This window comes from Caretta caretta, chromosome 25 (genome assembly GCF_965140235.1).
Source record: "Caretta caretta isolate rCarCar2 chromosome 25, rCarCar1.hap1, whole genome shotgun sequence".
In the NCBI taxonomy this organism is placed as follows: Eukaryota; Metazoa; Chordata; order Testudines; family Cheloniidae; genus Caretta; species Caretta caretta.
In genome coordinates, this window is record NC_134230.1 from 8742925 (window position 1) to 8763994 (window position 21070).

General features: G+C 47.0%; 1 protein-coding gene across 3 annotated transcripts in view; it reads right to left on the reverse strand.

Annotated features, from left to right (window-relative positions):
• The window catches only part of REXO1 (RNA exonuclease 1 homolog), a 79163-nt gene extending 66888 nt beyond the window's left edge, over nucleotides 1-12275 (reverse strand). Inside the window, exon 1 of one of the 3 annotated variants that reach the window (XM_048831010.2) lies at nucleotides 12008-12274. In XM_048831010.2, coding sequence (XP_048686967.2) covers nucleotides 12008-12173 — 166 coding nt within the window. In that variant the 5' untranslated portion in view covers nucleotides 12174-12274. Of the gene's footprint in view, nucleotides 1-1326; nucleotides 1469-12007 lie in introns of those variants that run through there. The other 2 variants (XM_048831013.2, XM_048831012.2) reach the window with 2 other exon arrangements.
• Between the last annotated feature and the right edge of the window lie 8795 nt (nucleotides 12276-21070).

Below are 21070 nucleotides of genomic sequence, written 5' to 3' on the forward strand. Positions count from 1 at the left end.
AGGAAATTTTCAAAGTTGCGATAGACCACCACAAAGAATTTAAATATAAAACTATATTTAAAGAGTGCTAGTGTACTTAACAGAAAAAGAGTGCACAAAGGGAAGACAAGTAAATACTGGGACTGTTGCCCTTAGATCAAAGTGGCCTTCCTACCCCTAATCTTTCGTACCAGACAGATTAGTAGTTGTCTGGTAACTTTTTTACACCCTGTGACAGGATCTTAAATATGTTTAAATTCTTAAAGAGGAAATCTAAAGACATCCAATTAGTCTGGCTTAAAATAATTATTTTCCCTCCAGTATTAAAAAAATAAAGTTTAAATTAACTATTTTGAAAAAGCACGAGCTGAGAGTAATTTTCTCTGATTCAGAAAACAAAAGCACCTGTAAAGTTTTCAGAGCCCACTACAAAAATGGCATGTCAACTTAAAGCTGCTACTTCAAATAATTATTAGCAAGTTAAGTCTTGCTTACAGTTAGCGGAACCAAAATAAGGATCTTTTAAATATTCTGATATCCTCTCTTCTCATTCAAGTATCTCCTAGAAGCTCACTTTTGCCATAACGGCCACCAGAAGCAACAATTTTTTCTCTGTTTAATCTTCAAAGTCAATTCCTCCCTCTGGGTTTCTCATTAGGTCCTTTCTTCTTAGTATCTGCTTTTTATTTCTTTAAACTCTTTAGGGCATAAACAACCTTATTTTCTATGTCTTGTGCTGCACTTAATTAAAAAGATGTAGTACTTCAGTGGAAAGTCAGTTATTCAGACTTCTAGAAGAACAAAACTGAAGTTAACTGACATATAAAAAGAGCAGTTTTGAAACTTGAGGGTGTTACAGTTTAAAAAAAATCAAGTTATCTGTTGAAAAAGTTTGACTAAAAGCAAAACTCAAACTGTATTTAAAAAAAAAAAAGACATTTCACTGACTCAAAGCCTATATTAGAACAAAATAACTGATTTACAATTTTCAAACACCTGCAGCTCAATCTTTCCAGATACCACAATTAGTAAGTACAACATTCTTCAGGTGGTTTTAAGCATGGAACCTATGAGTTAGTTTCTCGGAAAAGGATCAGATCTTTAAAAATACTGGAAATATTATATATCTATAACTTCCAGAACAGGACTGAGGTTTTGGGTAGTCTATTTATTTAGACAGGATTCTATTCTGAGGGATAGAAGTATGATGTTAATACACAAAAATACTTCAATAGACAAAAGTTTGCTTGTAGAAAGCATTTCTCTGTAACTGCTTCATGTACTGAAATCCACATCAAATCACAAGCCAACTCCAAATACACAATAATGAAAATTTCAAAGAATTACCTGATTTCTCCACGGTTAATAAATAATGAAGATATTTGTTCATGTTTTGCTTGAGGATTTTAATATCTATTTTGTATAGTCAAGGCATTCAAACAAATGCTTATGTCACAATGTGCTGCTGATCAGTACACTGACAGCACCTTCTGGGTCGCAAAGATAATTGTGGCAGGAGGGCAGGACATAGTAACTTGCTGAAGTCCCGCCCTCACCCTCATTTACTCTAAAGCGAAATTATCATTTCTACAACAGTTTCTCCATCCTCCTGCCTACCCCCCTGGTTTCCTTATCAGTGTTATTAATATCACCTAGGGAAATTTTTAAAAAATTTATTTTCAATATTTACTCTACTTACTTTTTATACATCATTCAGCTTAGACACTGAAAATTGACTAGTCAATTTCACTTCCTGGCTCTCATGCATTACCCCAATGTTGCAAGGTTTGATCTGTGAAAATTACAGGGGAACCATTTAAATATGAAGCAAAGTATTTCTAATTAGAGGGATCTATAAAAGCCTTTTTGTTAAAAAACATGCACAAAATCTAATTACTGAGCCTAAATTACCTGAGAACATGTCCATTTAACATCACACAGGCAGGTCTCAATTGACAACAAAATTACAAAACGTAAATGTAGTTCTGTTGAGTTCAATGCAATTAGTTGCCTAAGTAAAGCTATGTATGTACATACATGTTTGGAGGAATGGAGGCTAAAATACTGGACCTTTCACAATACATAAAATAAATTTAGGATAACAGCCTCTGATAGTACTGAATAAATACTTCCAAATGAACACTTGTCAAGGCATCCCTAGTCCTTGCAGCCCTGCGCTGGGCCCCTCTAATAGACCTACTCTCTGGCTGTTCAAATTCAGCCTCCAGGTGTTGAACCTCCGAGTTCCATGCCTGAGTGAATCATTCATCCTTCCCTTCACAGATGTTGTGGAGGGTACAGCACGCGGATATAGCCGTGGGGATGTTGTCATCGGCCGGGTCCAGCTTCCCATGCAGAGAGCGCCAGCGGCCCTTTGGGCGGCCAGGGGCACGCTCCACACTCATTCTGCACTGGCTCCGCCTGTTACTGAGCCGCTCCTTGCTGCTGTCAAGGCTCCCTGTGTAGGGGTTCACGAGCCATGGCATTAAAGGGTGGGCGGGGTCTACAGGGATCACAATGGGCATTTTGACTTTCCCTACAGTGATTGCAGGGTTGTGAGTTCAATCCTTGAGGGGGCCGTTTAGGGATCTGGAGCAAAAATTGGGGATTGGTCCTGCTTCAAGCAGGGGGTTGGACTAGATGACCTCCTGAGGTCCCTTCCAACCCTAACCTTCTATGAATCTATGAATCAAAGAAGCCTTTAGAACAATCAGAGCTGGATTGTGCCTGGTTTTATGCAAGTGTAAAAGGGAGAGGGTATGGGGGAGAAAAAAACAACACAATGAGCCTTCCTCTCCACCACAGCCCTACAGCCCTGAGAAGAAGCTACACCTAATCTGCTCCTTGCATGAATCTAAGCACAAGGACTTCATGAGGTTAGCTGTGACAGCAGGACAAATCTCTCCCAAGTGGGTGGGGAGAGCCAGGGATCTGCCTCCACCAGTGGAGACTGCCCTGGGGGAGCACATGTTGCACATTTGCAAAAGGTGGCAAAGTAGTAACGCTTCCAGGAACTGCAGAAAGCATCATGTCTGTACCAGGGGAAGAAAATTTGCTTCAAGTAAGTTTCACATTCTAGCAGAGATCAAACATGGAAGATTTCCTCCCCCAAAAATAAACATTTTAGGAAGTTATGAATATGTGAAAACACAAGTTTGAACGGAAATTGTTTTGCATATTTACCAAATGAGGGCAATACATGCAGCCACTCTGAAAAGTGAGGTATTTTAAAAGCTCCATATCTTGACATTCTTCATTCACAGGGAAGTGAAAGATGTTACAAAAGAATAAAACATTCCAAGGGGCAAGTAACATGTTGAATTCTCAACTGTTTTGCCATGTAACATTGCTACATAATTTACCATATCTGGCAATTTAATGAAATGACAAGAAATCTCTGACTACTGTAAAACCAATATTAAGATCAGTTTATTAAATGAAAAGACATGCTCTTGACCTTGCTATCAAGTGGTTTTTCCAGTCTTCATTTCACAAATCACAGCTGTAATCATTACCTATCTTAAGTTGACAGTATTCTATGATTCTATTTTGTTACTTTCGTCAGTGCTAACAGATACTAAGCCTTTGGAGCTACCAGCCAGCATGACTTCCTAGAGTCTTTAGAGAGCTTTGTCAAAAGATTCTACCCAACCTTGGAATCCACTTAAAATATGGAAACCCACAATAAAAGCCTGCATTTAATTGATCTGAACTCTATTCTACAACTACATCTATACTACGAGCTAGGGGTGTGATTCCTCTGCTCATGTCCACATGCTAGTGGGAGCACAAACAGTAGTGTAACTGCAGCAGCACGGGCAACAGAACCAAAGCTTAGCTGTGCCAAGTTCAAACCCGCCTAAAACCAGTGCCCAGACCTCTGCTGCTGCTAAACATACTACTGTGGCTACACTGCTATTTATACTCATTCTAGCTTGATGAGAGCTAGTGCAAGTTTGTGTCCACAAGCAGAGGAATCACACCCCTAGCTTGTAGTGAAAAGACAACCTACATCTGTTGCAAGAGAAGATTCATAGAATATCCGAGTTGGAAGGGACCTCAGGAGGTCATCTAGTCCAACCCCCTGCTCAAAGCAGGGCCAATCCCCAATTTTTGCTCCATTTCCCTAAATGGCCCCCTCAAGGACTGAACTCACAACCCTGGGTTTAGCAGGCCAATGCTCAAACCACTGAGCTATCCCTCCAAAGTTTACCATTTCTGTTAATTCTATTTCCCTTTCCATATAGCATTAAAAAAAAAAGTTTCCTAGGAGAAATAAAAAGGGCATTCCCAAAATTCATTACTGAATGTAATAAGCCCACAGAGTATTAATTCAGATGCCATTACAATATGTGATGTATTAAAAACCAGAGAGATCAGACAGATAAAACAGAGGCCTCAGTCCTGCAAACACTTATGCGTGTGGTTGGGACTACTTATACAAGTGAAGCTAAGCACCTATGCAAGTGTTTGCAGAATCAGGAAAATATTTTGCATTTCGCAGCACCCTTTTGTGGATTTTCTCACTATTCATGTTTTTTCCTCCACCCAGAATAAAAGTTTTGTTGTTTGTTTTTAAATGTGTGCATTTCACTCATTTCTTTCCTAAAGTTAATAACAGGTTTAAGAAAAGTATTTTATTTAAATTTATAGGAAAGAAATGCAAAGCTGTGTGTCATCAAGCTTTTCCATGCAAACAGCAGCTATTTCTCAGCTCCCTGGCCTATCTAAAGATATAAGTAAAGTGTTCTTTAAACTTCTCAGTTGTGTTACTAACATGTCAGTTATTAAAACAAAGAATTTAAATTTATTTCTCCCTTCCCCAATTCTTCATTTCACTGAGCTAGGTCACCAAAACCAGGTTAATTAACTTCTTGGTTTTTACTTTAGCAAAATGGTACAAAGTTTCCAATACACTCACTGCAGGAAACTGTGTAAGTATTTTCACTGACATTCTTTACATTTAGTAATAATATTTCTATTAATAGTTTTATCCCTTAATATTGTGTATATTTTGGTAATATCCTGCTTCTATCACCATAGCAACTGAGAACCTTCTTTGTAAAACTGATTGGCAATAGCAGAGTTTCTAGGTGACTTTCTGAATCCCTTTGGGTTTACTAAAATTTCTGCTTGGAGTATGGTTAGGTTTTTGGTTGGTTTATTTATTACCTTTGGGTGTCTCTGCTTGTTTTTGGGAAGGGGTTTTAGGAAGAAGGGGCAGGTAGAAGGAGGGGTTATTGTTGTGTCATTCTTGTGATGACTGAAAGACTTTGTCAAAATGGAAGGTTCTGCAGCATCTCCTAAAAGGAGACTGCCAAGTTGTTTTAATATTTAATTTATCTCCTGTATTTTATTAAGTATTACCCTGCACTTCTACAATCTAACCTTCTAGCGTTTTACAATTAACCCTCAACCTTCCTGTGAGGTAAATATTTGTTTTATAGATAAGGAAACTGAGGAACAGAGACATGAAGTGAAAGGCACACTGCATCAGTGACAAAGTCAAGAAAAGAACTAAACAGTCCTGGTTCCTACTGTTCCCAGCTTTAATTACTAGACTATACTCCCTTCTTTAAAGGAATTCTCAAGGATGCGTATTTTACCTAAAGAATTTGCAAAATCCTTGGAAGCATTCTAAACATATAACCCACCCAGCACAAAAAACCATGACGGGGTTTTGATCTTTGTTTAGCAATGACACTTACTCATGGCTTAGCCTGGTCCACTACCATACAGATGTTCTGCACAATGTAACTATCTGTATGTATTGTTCTAATGTAACTGTTTCCAGGCTAGGCGCTAAAACTTCTGCTCTTTCAATCCTACTCTGATAGCAGAATCACATAGGTGATGAGAACCTCAGAAATCCATAGCTGGATTGTAGCTTTGTTTTCAAACCAGGACAGAGAGCACCAGTCTTCTGAGCATGGTCTTTGCTTGATGCTATCAAAAGTGTCAAATAGAAATAAGGTTTGGTTTTCTTTTTTAAATGTTCACAAACAAAATATTTGTTATACTTTATGGCTTTTCAGCTCACACAAGCTCTAGACTTTCACAAAACAGAAAAACTGAACAAATAGCTGGGGTGGGGGGGTTCCCCCCCAAACCACAGCTATAGAAAGCAACGCTTTTGGGAAAAAAGAGTTATTTGCTTCCTACATTTTCAAAGCACTTCACAAACATTCATTAATCTTCACACCCTTCTCATGTGCCAAGTGGATATTACCGTCATTTTACAGATGAAAAAATTAGGGCAAGTCATTTCATGTAAGGTCACACAGCTAGTCAGTGGCAAAGTCAGGATTAGAACTCAGGATTTCCTGATTCCCAATCCTGCACTCAATCCTTCTCACAATGCCTTCTCCCAAAAGGCATATCTGATATACTATTTCAAGTGTATTACACATCACCCCGAGGAATTTACCCACCTTTCAGGAAATATTTTAGAGATACTCCCCTCAAACCGGACACAATTTCTATTACTGCACAAATGGAACCTAATGGTTAATAAATAAAACTTAATATTTCTACTCTAACTATTCATATACTTCAGTATCCAGTTCAAACTTGCCCTCACTGGGCTAAATCACAGAATCATAGAAGATTAGGGTTGGAAGAGACCTCAAGAGGTCACCTAGTCCAACCCCCCTGCTCAAAGCAGGACCAATCCCAACTAAATCACCCCAGCCAGGGCTTTGTCAAGCCAGGCCTTAAAAACTTCTAAGGATGGAGAGTCCACACCTCCCTAGGTAACCCATTCTGGTGCTTCACCACCCACCTAGTGAAATAGTTTTTCCTAATAGCCACCCTAGACCTCCCCCACTGCAACTTGAGACCATTGCTTCTTGTTCTGCCATCTGCCACCACTGAGAACAGCCAAGCTCCACCCTCTTTGGAGCCCCCCTTCAGGTAGTTGAAGGTTGCTATCAAATCTCCCCTCACTCTTCTCTTCTGCAGACTAAATAACCCCAGTTCCCTCAGCCTCTCCTCATAAGTCATGTGCCCCAACCCCCTAATCATTTCCATTGCCCTCCACTGGACTCTCTCCAATTTGTCCACATCCCTTCTGTAGTGTGGGGCCCAAAACTGGACACAGTACTCCAGATGTGGCCTCACCAGTGCCAAACAGAGGGGAATAATCACTTCCCTCGATCTGCTGGCAATGCTCCTGCTAATGCAGCCCAATATGCCATTAGACTTCTTGGCAACTAGGGCACACTGCTGACTCATATCCAGCTTCTCGTCCACTGTAACCCCTAGGTCCTTTTCTGCAGAACTGCTGCTTAGCCAGTCGGTCCCCAGCCTGTAGCGGTGCCTGGGATTCTTCCATCCTAAGTGCAGAACTCTGCACTCGTCCTTGTTGAACCTCGTCAGATTTTTTTTGGCCCAATCCTCCAATTTGTTTAGGTCACGCTGGACCCCATCCCTACCCTCCAGGGTATCTACCTCTCCCCCTAGCTTAGTGTCATCCACCAACTTGCTTAGGGTGCAATCCATCCCATCATTGAGATCATTTATGAAGATGTTGAACAAATCCAGCTCCAGGACCGACACTCTGCTTGATACTGGCTGCCAAACAGACATTGAGCCATTGATCACTACCCATTGAGCCCAACGACACAGCCAGCTTTCTATCCACCTTATAGTCCATTCATCCAATCCATACTTTAACTTGCTGGCAAGAATACTGTGGGAGACCATGTCAAAAGCTTTGCTAAAGTCAAAGTATATCATGTCCACCAATTCCACCATATCCACAGAGCCAGTTATCTCATCATACAAGACAATCAGATTGGTCAGGCATGACTTGCCCTTGGTGAACCCATGCTGACCGTTCCTGACCACCTTCCTTTCCTCCAAGTGCTTCAAAATGGATTCCTTGAGGACCTGCTCCATAATTTTTCCAGGGACTGAGGTGAGGCTTTCCAGGGACTGAGGTGAGGATGACTGGTCTGTAGTTCCCTGGATTCTCCTTCTTCCCTTTTTTAACGATGGGCACTATATTTCCTTTTTCCAATCTTCCAGGACCTCCCCTGAACATCACAAATTTTCAAAGATGATGGCCAATGGCTCTGCAATCACATCAGCCTATTCCCTCAACACCCTCGGATACATTAGATCCAACCCCATGGACTTGTGCATGTCCAGCTTTTCTAAATAGTCCTCAACTTGTTCTTTCACCCCTGAGGGCTGCTCACCTCCTCCCCATACTGTGCTGCCCAGTGCAGCAGTCTGGGAGCTGACCTTGTCTGTGAAGACCGAGGCAAAAAAAGCATTGAGTACTTCAGCTTTTTCCATATCATGTCACTAGGTTGCCTCCCCCATTCAGTATGGGTCCCACACTTTCCCTGACCACCTTCTTGTTGCTAACATACCTGTAGAAACCCTTCTTGTTACCCTTCACAACCCTTGCTAGCTGCAACTCCAGTTGTGCTTTGGCCTTCCTGATTTCACCCCTGCATGCTCAAGCAATATTTTTATACTCCTCCCTAGCCATCTGTCCAAGTTCCCACTTCTTGTAAGCTTCCTTTTTTTGTTTAAGCTCACTGAAGATTTCTCGGTGAGAAATCATGGGTGGGTTTTCCCTACGAGTAAGAGGACAGAAAACTCCCCAAGTTTCCATTTGCTGGGGTGCTTTCAGATCAGGGAGGGAACGATTGGCATTTGCAACCTCTGTGCAAGGCTGTAGGGGGTTCACCCTTACAACCTGCAGATATTAGGAGCTCTTCTTCTGGAGGCCAGGGCTCCTCCATTTGTCACCCTTCAGAAGACACAATTTGATGACTTCAATAGCTCAGACATAGGTGAGAGGTTTTTCGCAGGAGTGGTGGGTAAAATTCTGTGGCCTGCGTTGTGCAGGAGGTCAGACTAGATGATCATAATGGTCCCTTCTGACCTAAATATCTATGAATCTATGACAGGAGTTCGGCCCACTGGGAGCGTGCTATGTAAATTACAGATATTTTAATGCTATCCCCATCAACCATTCGTTCGGGGGGAGGAATAATACTACCTGTGGTTGGAGTGGGAAGGAGAATGATGCCATGAAGCAGGTATTCCCTCTTATGCCCTCCCTTCACCTAGATCTGCCTGGGGTTCATATCTTCTACTCAGAAATGGAGAAGTAGACGATTTGGCCCCTTCTTTTAAAAGCGCCATGAACTGCCTGCAGTCAGTCAATTGGACTCACTCTCCTCCTCCCTCCCCGCAGAGATCTGCATTGGATAAACTCCTGAATATTTTTTGGGTGGCACAATAGTAATGGCAGACCCAATGTACTGCTTGGGCATCATGGCTGATGTCCACCTTAGAAACAAACACCCTATATACACTGGATTTGTTAGAGCTTTATTATTCTTTACCCCTGATTGCACCCTTGGGGAAAAATCCTATTTGCTTGCAGGCTGCTTTTTCACTGCTCTGGCCTCATATGTTTTCATGATCTTTTGTAAGGCTCCTTTAGAATACAAGCAATTCAATTGACAGACAGCAACTCATCTTGAATAAGAGAAACTGTCTGATCTCAAAAAGATGGTTGCTTTCTAAAGAAAGTCAGAATACAACAGAGAAAACACCACCCTCTAGTGTAAGCTTTAAATGTAACCTCACAGATCAGGGGAGGTACAATACTGCACATGAAAGGAAATACTAAATCAAAGCATAGTCTCTTTAGTCTAAATCCATCTCAGATCAAATGAGCTAAAACAAAAGGGTTGTTCCCTCCCCCAGATTTTAAAGTATAGAGTACTTCGTTCTTAAAGACATTACACACGCTAACAGTAGCGGTGCCAGCAGCCTCCTATTAAAGGGAGTGCCTTGGAGTCGATTTATAATTACTCTCCACTTCTCAACCCAAATCCACATATATAAAAGGGTTCTACTGAAAAGAATCCCTCACAAGAAGAATGATCAAAAAAACCAAGGTTATCTTTCAGACATCATGCTATATGAATGTATAGATTCTCTATCATCCAAAAGGAACTCTAAGTGCTGTACGTACTATAGAAATTGCTTCACATACCATCACACAAATACCTGAATAAAGTTGGGTTTGGATTTTTTGGGGTTGAAAAAAAGGGTGTGGGGGGAAGAGCATAGAGTTGGTCCCGGGCACCTAAGTCAGTTAGGCTCTTTCGAAAATGCCCACAAACTGATGGAAAAATATTTCCAGCAATAATCATCAAAATGTACAGATCGGCAAAGTAAGAAAAATGCTGCTTGAGAACTTTTAAAGTCTGATTTAAGGATAATTATACTGGATTTTGTTTGCTCATTGTGATGTCAGCAATTAATTTTTTAACTGTTATAAAGCTTTAACCTTTTGAATCCCAACGTTTACGGTCATTAAATAATTACTGTCCCCCATAATTTCCCACAACTGTGAAAATTTAAATGAATAAAAAAATGCTTCAAACCCGTAATTCTGCACAACTGGGAAATTTTAAATTGATAACAATCAAAGAAGATGCTTAAAAATCAACCTCAAGCGTATCCATTGAAATTATAACAAAATTAAAATTGATTTCTGCGAAAGCCTAGGTATATAAAAAGGTCACATCAGCAGCAGGACAAACAGACTAGGTGACTTAACAGGTCGCCTCTATGCCTATCACCTATATGATGACTAATAAAGGACCCTTGGAGCATAACAGGGTGGGAGCTACTCTGAGGGGGATTGCAGTTAAGAAGTGAAAGGAAACTGTCCCCTCAGCTGACCTGTAATTAAGGACAGGGTGACAGTGAATGAGCGATACATGGAGCTCTCACTGGGGAGTGAGGGCTGGGAAGGGGGAAGAAGGCTTGTCAACAGAGCTGTCACTCTGGGGAGAGCTGCAACCTGTCCCTATGGTGGGAGGAGAGGGGGAAGAAGGAACCGGTCATATTTTGTGGGAGACAAGGAATTTGTCACTATTTGGGGGGATGCAGCAAAGAAGGAACCTGCCACTAAATTTTGAGGGAGGATGGGAGGAGAAGGCACCAGCTGGTACATATCAGTGGAGGAAGGGAAGGCACCTGTCACTATATTAGGGGGGTGGGGAGAGGAAGACACCTGTCGCTACATTTCGGGGGGGGGGGGGAAGGCATGGGCCGTATATTTGCGGGTAGAAAGCACCTGTGACTACATTTTAGGGGGCAAAGGGAAGACACCTGTAGCTACATTTTGGGGGAGAAGACATAGGCCGTATATTTTGGGGGAGAAGGCACCTATCACTACAGTTTAGGGGGCAAAGGGAAGACACCTGTAGCCACATTTTGGGGGAGAAGGCATAGGCCGTATATTTTGGAGAAGGCACCTATCACTACATTTTAGGGGGCAAAGAGAAGACACCTGTCGCTACATTTTGGGGGAGGGGGGAAGGAAGGCGTGGGCCGTATATTTCGGGGGAGGAAAGGCACCAGTCAGTATATTTCGGGGGGGGGGCAGGCACCTCTCGCTCCATTTCGGGGGGGGGGGGAAGGAAGGCACGTGCCGTATATTTCGGGGGGGGCAAGGCACCGGTCAGTATATTTGGGGGGGCAGGCGCCTCTCGCTCCATTTCGGGGGCGGGGGGAAGGAAGGCACGGGCCGTATATTTCGGGGGGGGGGCAAGGCACCGGTCAGTATATTTGGGGGGGGGCAGGCGCCTCTCGCTCCATTTCGGGGGAGGGGGGAAGGAAGGCACGGGCCGTATATTTCGGGGGAGGAAAGGCACCAGTCAGTATATTTCGGGGGGGGGCAGGCGCCTCTCGCTCCATTTCGGGGGAGGGGGAAGGAAGGCACGGGCCGTATATTTCGGGGGGGGGGGCAAGGCACCGGTCCGTATATTTCGGGGGGGGCAGGCGCCTCTCGCTCCATTTCGGGGGCGGGGGGAAGGAAGGCACGGGCCGTATATTTCGGGGGGGGGGGGGCAAAGCACCGGTCAGTATATTTCGGGGGGGGGCAGGCGCCTCTCGCTCCATTTCCGGGGACGCGGGAGGCCCCGCCGCCCTGTTTCGGGGGGCGAGGCCCGGGCCGGGGGCTCCCGGGGGGCCGGCGGGGCGGTACCTGCGCCGGGCTTGGCCCCGGACTCCGGGGCGGCGGCGCCGCGGGCGGCCGGCGGGTGGCGGAAGTGGCAGTGCGGCCTCCGGCAGGGCGGGCCCCCCGCTCCCCGGCCGCCGGCGCCGAGGAAGGGGCAGTCGATGCCGCGGAAGTAGCCGCTGGGTCGCAGCATCCCGCCGGCTCCGCGGGGCGCCGGGCGGCTCCGTCCCCGCCTCACACGGACAGCCCCGGCCGCGGCCCCGCCAGCGCCGCCATCTTGGGGAGCCGGGCCCGGCCGGCCGAGGACCCCAGCGAGGCCGCTGCCAGGAGAGGGCTGCCCGCGCCGCGCCTGACTGGAAACCCGCCCGGCGGGGGGGGGGGGAGGCTCAGTGATGGGGGGAGGGGCTCAGGTGGCGCGGGGGGAGGGAGATGGGCAGGGTTTTCCCTCCGCCGCCCCCACGCTCAACTCCCCCATCCACCCCCACACCTATCAACCAGCCCCCCCCCCGCCCCGTAAATTCGATCACCCCCAATTCCTGGGGAAAGCTCAGACAGGGTGCAAGGGGGTGGGGAGAGAGATGGGGGAGCAAGGGGGAGGGGAAGGAAAGGAGCTGGGGTGCAAGGGGGAGGGAGATGGGGGTGCAAGGGGAAGGGAAGGAAGGGAAAGGGGGTGCAAGGGGGAGGGGAGGGAGATGGGGGTGCAAGGGGGAAGGGAAAGGGGGTGCAAGGGGAGGGGACAGAGATGGGGTGCAAGGGGGAAGGGAAGGAAGGAAAAGGGGGTACAAGGGGGAGGGGAGAGAGATGGGGAGCAAGGGGGAGGAGAAGGAAGGAGATGGGTGCAAGGGGGAAGGAGATGGGAGTGCAAGGGGGAAGGGAAGGAAGGGAAAGGGCGTTCAAGGGGGAGGGGACAGAGATGGGGTGCAAGGGGAGGGGAAGGAAGGGAAAGGGGTGAAAGGGGGAGGGAGATGGGGCAGTGGGGTTGGGAGGGGAAGGGAGACAGGGCCATGGGGGGAGGGACAGGCAGCACAAAGGGTAGGGAGGGACAGGGAGGAAGAGGAGGCAGATAAGAGGGGAGTGGGTCGAAAGGCTAAGGGGCTGGAGTCGGGGAAGGGGAGTCTCCAGCCCATAGGACCAGCAGCAGCCAAACCAGGAAGAGGGGAAAATGAGCCGCACAGCACCCCTCTGATCAAGGACTGCAGAGGATTCCACCAACTCTGCGGGCACTAAGAGGCAAGCAGCATCTTCTCCCTCCCATCCCACCAGCCATGGGTGTCTGGGGGATAAGCTGCACAAGAACTCACTAAAATCTCCAGCCAGTTGCACAATAATGTCCAAGTTTCACTCCAGATCGTCCGGTCCTGCCACTGGATGGGGAAGGGACATGGCTGCAGCAGCCCCGAGGTCGCTGTATATTTCCTGGTTGGAGCCCTTTACAGGGAAGTCATGCAGGAGAATTATGTGACTGTGGCCTCACTGTGGCCATCCCTAAACCCAACCTGATCTCATGCATGGAGCGAGGGGAAGAGCCATGACTCCCAGATCTCTGTGGGGAGGGAGATCCTCAGAGGCACTTGTGCAGCATCTGACCGGACAGTGAACTCCCCAGCTAGGACATCCAGAGTCAGAAGAACTACCCAGGACAGTCTCGGAAAGGTACAAGGGGAACATCTGCCGGGAAGAAAGCTGCAAAAATCAGGGCAGGTTGGAGGAGCAGCGGGGCACCCATCCAGGAAGAGCGAGGATAAATCCACTCCTGTAGAGGGAAGTTTCAAGGACCTTGAAAAGCTCTTAGTCCTTAAGGAGAAGTATAGCGGAGAGATGGAAAATGCAAGCACTGAATGTGGACGGGGCTCCCAGTGATACGTCAGGGAACCCATAGGGGAGAGAGATCCTATAGATGTGGGGAAATCTTCCAAAAGACTTCAGAGCATCCCCACAGGAGAAAGAAAAGGAGGACTTGTGGCACCTTAGAGACTAACAAATTTATTTGAGCATAAGCTTTCGTGAGCTACAGCTCACTTCATCGGATGCATGTAGTGGAAAATACAGTGGGGAGATTTTATATACACAGAGAACATAAACAATGGGTGTTACCATACAGACTATAACAAGAGTGATCAGGTAAGGTGAGCTATTACCAGCAGGAGAGCGGGGTGGGGCGGAACCTTTTGTAGTGATAATCAAGGTGGGCCATTTCCAGCAGTTGACAAGAACATGTGAGGAACAGTGTGTGGGGGGGAATAAATATGGGGAAATAGTTTTACTTTGTGTAAGGACCCATCCACTGCCAGTCTCTATTCAAGCCTAAGTTAATTGTATCCAGTTTGCAAATTAATTCCAATTCAGCAGTCTCTCGTTGGAGTCTGTTTTTGAAGTCTTTTTGTTGAAGAATTAGGTCTGTAATTGAGTGACCAAAGAGATTGAAGTGTTCTCCGACTGGTTTTTGAATGTTATAATTCTTGACATCTGATTTGTGTCCATTTATTCTTTTACATAGAGACTGCCTGGTTTGGCCAATGTACATGGCAGAGGGGCATTGCTGGCACATGATAGCATATATCACATTGACCAAACTAGACAGTCTCTACCATAAAAAGTACCATCAAATTGTCCACCCAATCAGCACTCTCAAAAAAGTGACATTTTGCTACCATTTAGGGCTGCGTTGAGGAGGGCCTCCCCTATTTCAACTTCTGGGTCTTCACGTCCAAGACTGTGAGATGGGCCCACTCGAGACTGGAGCAGGTCAAAACCCACCAATTATTTTTCACAGGAACTTGCAAAAAAAACAAATTGTTTTTCAAAAATAAATCCCTGAAAAATGGTTTTGATGAAACATGTTGACTAGCTCTACTCAGCACGCAGGCAAAGTTGCTAGTTCAGTTTGCATCCAACTCAGGAGTGGCCAGACTGGTTGTTCATTAAGTGGCTTGTGTGTCATTAGTTGGCCGCATCAGTTCAGTTTCCCAAGAGTGCATAGCACAAAAACATCCCCAAATGGGGACTAATTTGCAGTCTCGACTCCTGGGAGACAGAGGCATGTATCTTATATGGTTCTCCATTATTGCAGTGTCTGAGCACCTGACAGTCTGTGATGTATTTATCCTCACAACCCCCCTGTGTGGCAGATCAGGGCTATTGTCCCCATTGTACAGATGGGAAACTGAGGCACAGAGTGAAGCAGTGACTTGCCCAGAATCATACAGGCTTGAGTCAGCAGCACAGCAGGGAATTGAATCTGGGGCTCAGACTAGTGCCCTAACCACTGGACCATCCTTCCTCCCCTTTAGGGCTACTGCCTCCAGCTCAGATTGGAGGCACATGGATGGGGCGGCAGGGATGAACATACCCCAAGCTGCTCTTGTCTCTGGGAATGACCAAAGGACATTAGTCCTCCAGGCAGTTTCGGGGGAATGAATCAACAGATGGGGTCCTGTAGTTGGACTGTTGTATTTTTATATCATGCACCGCCGCCATCGGTGTCTGACCGGGCAGTGTTCCTAAAGCACTGGTCATGGGCCGTCTATGGGCTGGCTACAGGGTTAAAAGATGCCACCCAGTGGCCCAAATGTGCCCCCTGTTCTTAGCTCCTCCAACAACAGGGACATGCTTACCAGGCCTCTTTGTCTTCTTCGATCAGGTGAAGTTCAGAAAGGCCATCTCTTATTAATTCTTCTATCTCATCCCCTACCACCTCACCCCCACCTGTAAAAGAAAATGAATCCCCCTACCCTGGACACAGACAGGATTTTTATCCTTCAGGAGGCTGCCTGGGTTAGGGTTGCCAGGCGTCCGGTTTTCGACCAGAACGCCTAGTTGAAAAGGGACCCTGGCAGCTCCAGTCAGCACTGCTGACCGGGCCATTAAAAGTCTGGTCAGCCCCAGGCAGGCTGGGGTGTGGGAGGTGGGGTTCGGGGTGTGGGCAGCACTCACCTCAGGCACCTCCTGGGAAGCAACGACATGTCCCTGTGGCTTCTAGGGCAGGGATGGCCAGGGAGACTCTGACTTTCCCCCAACTCTGTCCCCACAGCTCCCATTGGCCGCAGGTCCCATTGGCTGCGGTTCCGGGCCAATGGGAGCTGCAGAGGCGGCGCTTGGGACTCCACACCCTCCCCCTGGCTCCGTCCCCACAGCTCCCATTGGCCACGGTTCCGGGCCAATGGGAGTTGCGGAGTTGGCACTCGGGACTCCACATCCTCCCCCCAGCTCCACCCCCGCAGCTCCCTTTGGCTGCGGTTCCCTGCCAGTGGGAGCTGCAGAACGGGTGCTCGGGGGAAGCGCACGGAGCCTCTCTAGTCGTCCCTGCGCCTATAAGCTAGAGGGACACATCACTGCTTGCGGGAGGTGCCTCAGGTAAGCGCTGACCGGAGCCCGCACCCCTCCCTGCCCCAGTCCTGCGCTCCCTACCGCACCCAAACTCCCTCCCGGAGCCCACACTCAACCCCTTGCCCCTGCCCGTATCCCCCTCCTTTTCCCCAAACCCCTCATTTCTGGCCCTATCCTAGAGCCTGCACCCCCAGCTGGACCCTTTGCCCGCTCCTGCACCCCAACCCCCTGCCCCAGCCCAGAGCCCCCTCCTGCACCCTGAACCCCTTATTTCTGGCCCCACTCTGGAGCCCACACCCCCAGCCCTCACCCCACACCTCCCCGCACCATAATCCCCAACCCCAGCTCAGCCACCCAGAGCCCACACCCTGAACCTCCTCCAGCATTCCAACCCCCTGCCCCAGCCTGGTGAAAATGCACAAGTGAGTGAGGGTGGGGGACAGCAAGCAACAGAGGGGGGGGGGTGGAGTGAGTGGGGGGAGGGGCCTAGGAGAAGGGGAGGGGCCTTGGGAAGGGGCAGGGCAAGGGTGTTCCGTTTTCTGCAAATAAAAAGGTGGCAACCCTAGTTACCGCAGGACATCTTGCTACCAAGCAGTGGAAACCGAGACTCGCCGCTTGGTATTCTTCAGCTGCAGCAGCCGGCAATCCTCCGCGAGGTGGGAGATGTCAAGAAGTAGCTGGAGATTTCAGAGCCGCTCTCTGAAGTGGTGCTGAATACACAGTGCATGTGTAGGTGGACCTGACAGTTCCTTTATCGTCTGGAGCCACCAGATAAAAATAGATACACCCTGCTTGTATAACAGACATTTCCTGCAGACAGTGGAACCATTATTCATTCTCCTTTGGGCTGTGTGGCACGTACGAAATAGGTAATCTCAATCAATACACTGATTAGAGAGTTCTCTAATGTTTTCTCACTGGCAAGGTGGGCTTTCCCTCTTTGTTTATGTGCCCTCTGATCCAGAGGAAAGTTGGGGATAGTTACTGCTTTTGCAGAGCACATACCTGCAAAGGCACATACAGATCCCAGATATTTAGGTCTTCAAACTGTGGCCAGCCATGCTTCACACCCAGAATAACACAATCATACATCTCTGGGCACCTACTAACTTTTTGGTTGTCGCTGTGCTGTGTACCTGAACAACACAACAGTCGTGGCACTCGAATCCAGATCCCCCTGGCTTGAAAACAGGGGCCTCAAGAGCCGAAGGAGAATCACCATTAGCGTTTAGCAGAGTAGAACCTGTGACACCTCGTTGAGTGGTTCAGACACTATCCAGTAGGGGGCAGGGCTGTACACTAGGAAGGGGCTGTTATGTATTGCCCTTGGTAGGCAAGGAATGACCGACTGGGGTCCGGAGGAGTTTTTTACATGGCCACCAAGTTGTGTCCATGCTGCCCCCTGTGGTCATTCATGGGAACAGCTTAAATTGTTCTCGCCGGCATTTACAGTTTCGGACGCCCATTACCTCGGTGTCTGGGCAGAATTTACATGGTTTAAAACTGAGTCAATTAATTGGATCCCAAATGAGAGAAACAGAACCCCAGGCTCCCCTGCTGCACCTGGCATTGAATCACAGAACTGGAAGGGACCTCAAGTCCCTCTGATCTAGACCATCCCTGACAGGGGTTTGTCTAACCTGCTCTTAGAAATCCCCAGTAATGGAGATTCCACAACCTCCCTAGGCAATTTATTCCAGTGCTTCACCACCCTGACTGTTAGGAACTTTTTCCTAATGTCCAACCTAAGCCACCCTTGCTGCAACTTAAGCCCATTGCTTCTTGTCTTATCCTCAGAGGTTAACAAGAGCAATTTACCTCTCTCCTCCTTGTGACAACCTTTTGTGTACTTGAAGACTATCATGTCCCTCCCTACCCCCAAGTCTTCTCTTCTCCAGACTAAACAAACCCAACTTTTTCAATCTTCCCTTCACAGGCCATGTTTTCTAGAGCTTTAATCATTTTTGTTGCTCTTCTCTAGACTTTCTCCAGTTTGTCCACATCTTTCCTGAAATGTGGCCCCCAGAACTGGACACAATATTCCAGTTGAGGCCTAATCAGTGCAGAGAATCTGGGAACCTAGCTGGGAGCCTAGATGAACGGTTCGGATACTCCTGCTGCAACGGCCCTGGCCTAGTCACTCAGGCTGGTGGTAGACACTCCCATAAACGGTGAGTAGCATGGTAACCCATCACACGCAGCCCATCAGTTCTGATTCCATCCAGGAGGGGGCAGTGGTGCTAGGCAGTGCACTGAGAGAGCTTTATTTTGGGGGCAGCTCTGAGGAGCGCTATAGGGCGTTTCTGTTGGATCGTGGACAAAGGAATCCAGCGGTGAGTGGGATTAAACTGCACTCTTCACTCAAGCAAGCACACACAATAACACAGCTCCCACCTGCCGGTCTGCTCCTCTACCTTTCCATCGACGCTCTCTAGCGTTCTCAGTTCTGTCCTGCATTTTTCCCCGTCCCTGGGCTGTTCTAATGGGCACACAGGCATTGTCAGACTGGATCCAGTCCTGTACGCTGTCCCCAACTGAGACCAGCACCGGATGCACCAGGAAAGGTGCAAAAAACCCTGTAGTGGCACTTATGGGGCAACCTGCCCCCAGAGAAAGAATCTTCCTGACATCCCTTAATTGGAAGTCAGTTTATGCCCCGAGGCAGGAGGGATTAATCTCCCTGCCAAACTCTTATTTTTAATATTTATAATTCTAGCTCTGTTTGTCCTCATTAGCCATATCAACCCCTTTTTTGGCATCCTGGTAGGCTCCTGGCTTCAGTGAGATTTTTTGGCAAGGAGTTCCACAAGCTAACTGGGCATTGTGCTAACCTAAGCCACAACCATTTACCCTACACTGGTTCCAGTTCAGAAAGTTTGTCTGAAATTTAACCATCTAGAATGCCTGATCTTCTATTGCTTCTTTTCCAAGGATCAAAGAAACATGAGGATTTGCCATTCTGGGTTAGATCATTGGACCATTCAGTCCAGTATCCTGCCTCCAGCAGGGGCCTCTACCAGATGTTCTGAAGAAAGGAAAAAACCCTCCCATCTCTGGTGCCCAGATACAGTGACCAGTGCATCAGTTTCTTGATCACATGTGGCCATTTTGTGTCCCTGCCCTTCCAGGCCAGATCAGCTAAGTGTGCAGCATACTCAGGTCCTAGATTTTCAAGAGGGACTAATGCTTTTGGGCGCTGCTCCAGTGCAAATCAGGTCCTTTAAAGTGTCTCTTTGGCCAAGAAAAGCTCTAGAAAGAGCCAAACTACCATTCAATCTTACACTCAGTGGTAAATCAACTTCCTAGCAACAATGCTTAAATTCCTCTTTGGGTTTTCATTTCCCCTTCTTTCCCTTTTCTCTTCCCATTCTCCACTTTTCCTTCTAATCATTTTTCTCAGACCAAAATCCAAGGAAAAGCATAACTTTCTGGCAGACATTTTGGCTTTGACTTAAGTATGGTCTGAACACACTGCCAGGAACCTGTCTCTATCTGTGACCTTGAAAAAGTCATAGGAATGAGTAATTGCCTCGTAGAATTGGACTCAGGGTCCATCTAGCCAGGTGTACTGTCTCTGACCACATGCTTCAGAGGAAGGTGCAAGAACCCCACAGTAGCAGATGTGGAGAATCTGCCTCCCACCCACCTCATCCTGCTCTCTAATGGAGCTTGGGTTAAGCCCTGACGCATGAGGCTCAATATCCCTTCCAAATTGTCTGTTGCCATTAATTATGATATCTTATGATGTTCTTGGCTTCAAAATATTCCTGCAGCAAGGAGTTTCACAGTTTAATCAGACTGAGTCAAAAAGTCACACATACACACACCTTGCCATGCCTCAGTTTTCCCATCCGTAAATAAGGGGTAATATCACTTACATTAATTAATGTTTGGGAAGTAATTAGGACATACTTCCTAATAGTAATAAAATGAAAACTTGGTGATGAGGCCACTGGTTATATTCATTAATTTTTATCTGTATAGCACCATCTTTGAGCCAGGCATTTTACAGACAGGTTTGAAGCCCTGATTCCTGCCCTGGATAGCTTGCAATGTGTTTAGGGAGAATAGCTCTGAGAGAAGGAGGATGGAATGATTTGTACACAATTAATTTCCACAGAGTCATAGTTAGTAAAAAATATGAATGGTTTATTTTTTGCAGAGAGTCAGACCCATTACACCCATTGTCCAGTTGGGGAAACTGAGACACAATACAGTCTGACTCCAAAAAGTGACTATGGAAAAAATGGCATTGTGAGATTGCATGCTTATTGTCCCTTGGTGACTGACAGAGACAAAGTGACTTGCCTAGGGTCACACAGTGACAGAGTTGGGAATAAAACCCAGACCTCCTGACACCCCCAGTATCACTCTAGCTATGAGGTGGAGAGGCCCAGCCTTTGATTTGGCAGACTTAGGTACTATTCCCAGCTCGACTACTGGCTTACTGGGTGACCTCAGGCAAACCATTCTCTCGGTTTACCCTCTAATCCTGGCTCTGTTTTCTTTGGCTCATAAGCCTTTGTGGCAGGGATTGTCTCTGACTGTGCATATGTACAGCACCTTGCACTATGGGGCTCTAAGTGCCCCTGTCATGCAAACACCAGCTCATGTCCCTACATGGTTGGTTTAAACATCTCATGCTAATATCGAAGTAGGGGGAAGTCAGAATGCACCAGCTGTGGAGAAAGATTTAGGTTGCAGGCCCCAAGGAACCCGCTCCTCCTCCAAACCGAATTCCACGCTCGGCTCCAGCTGGCTTTG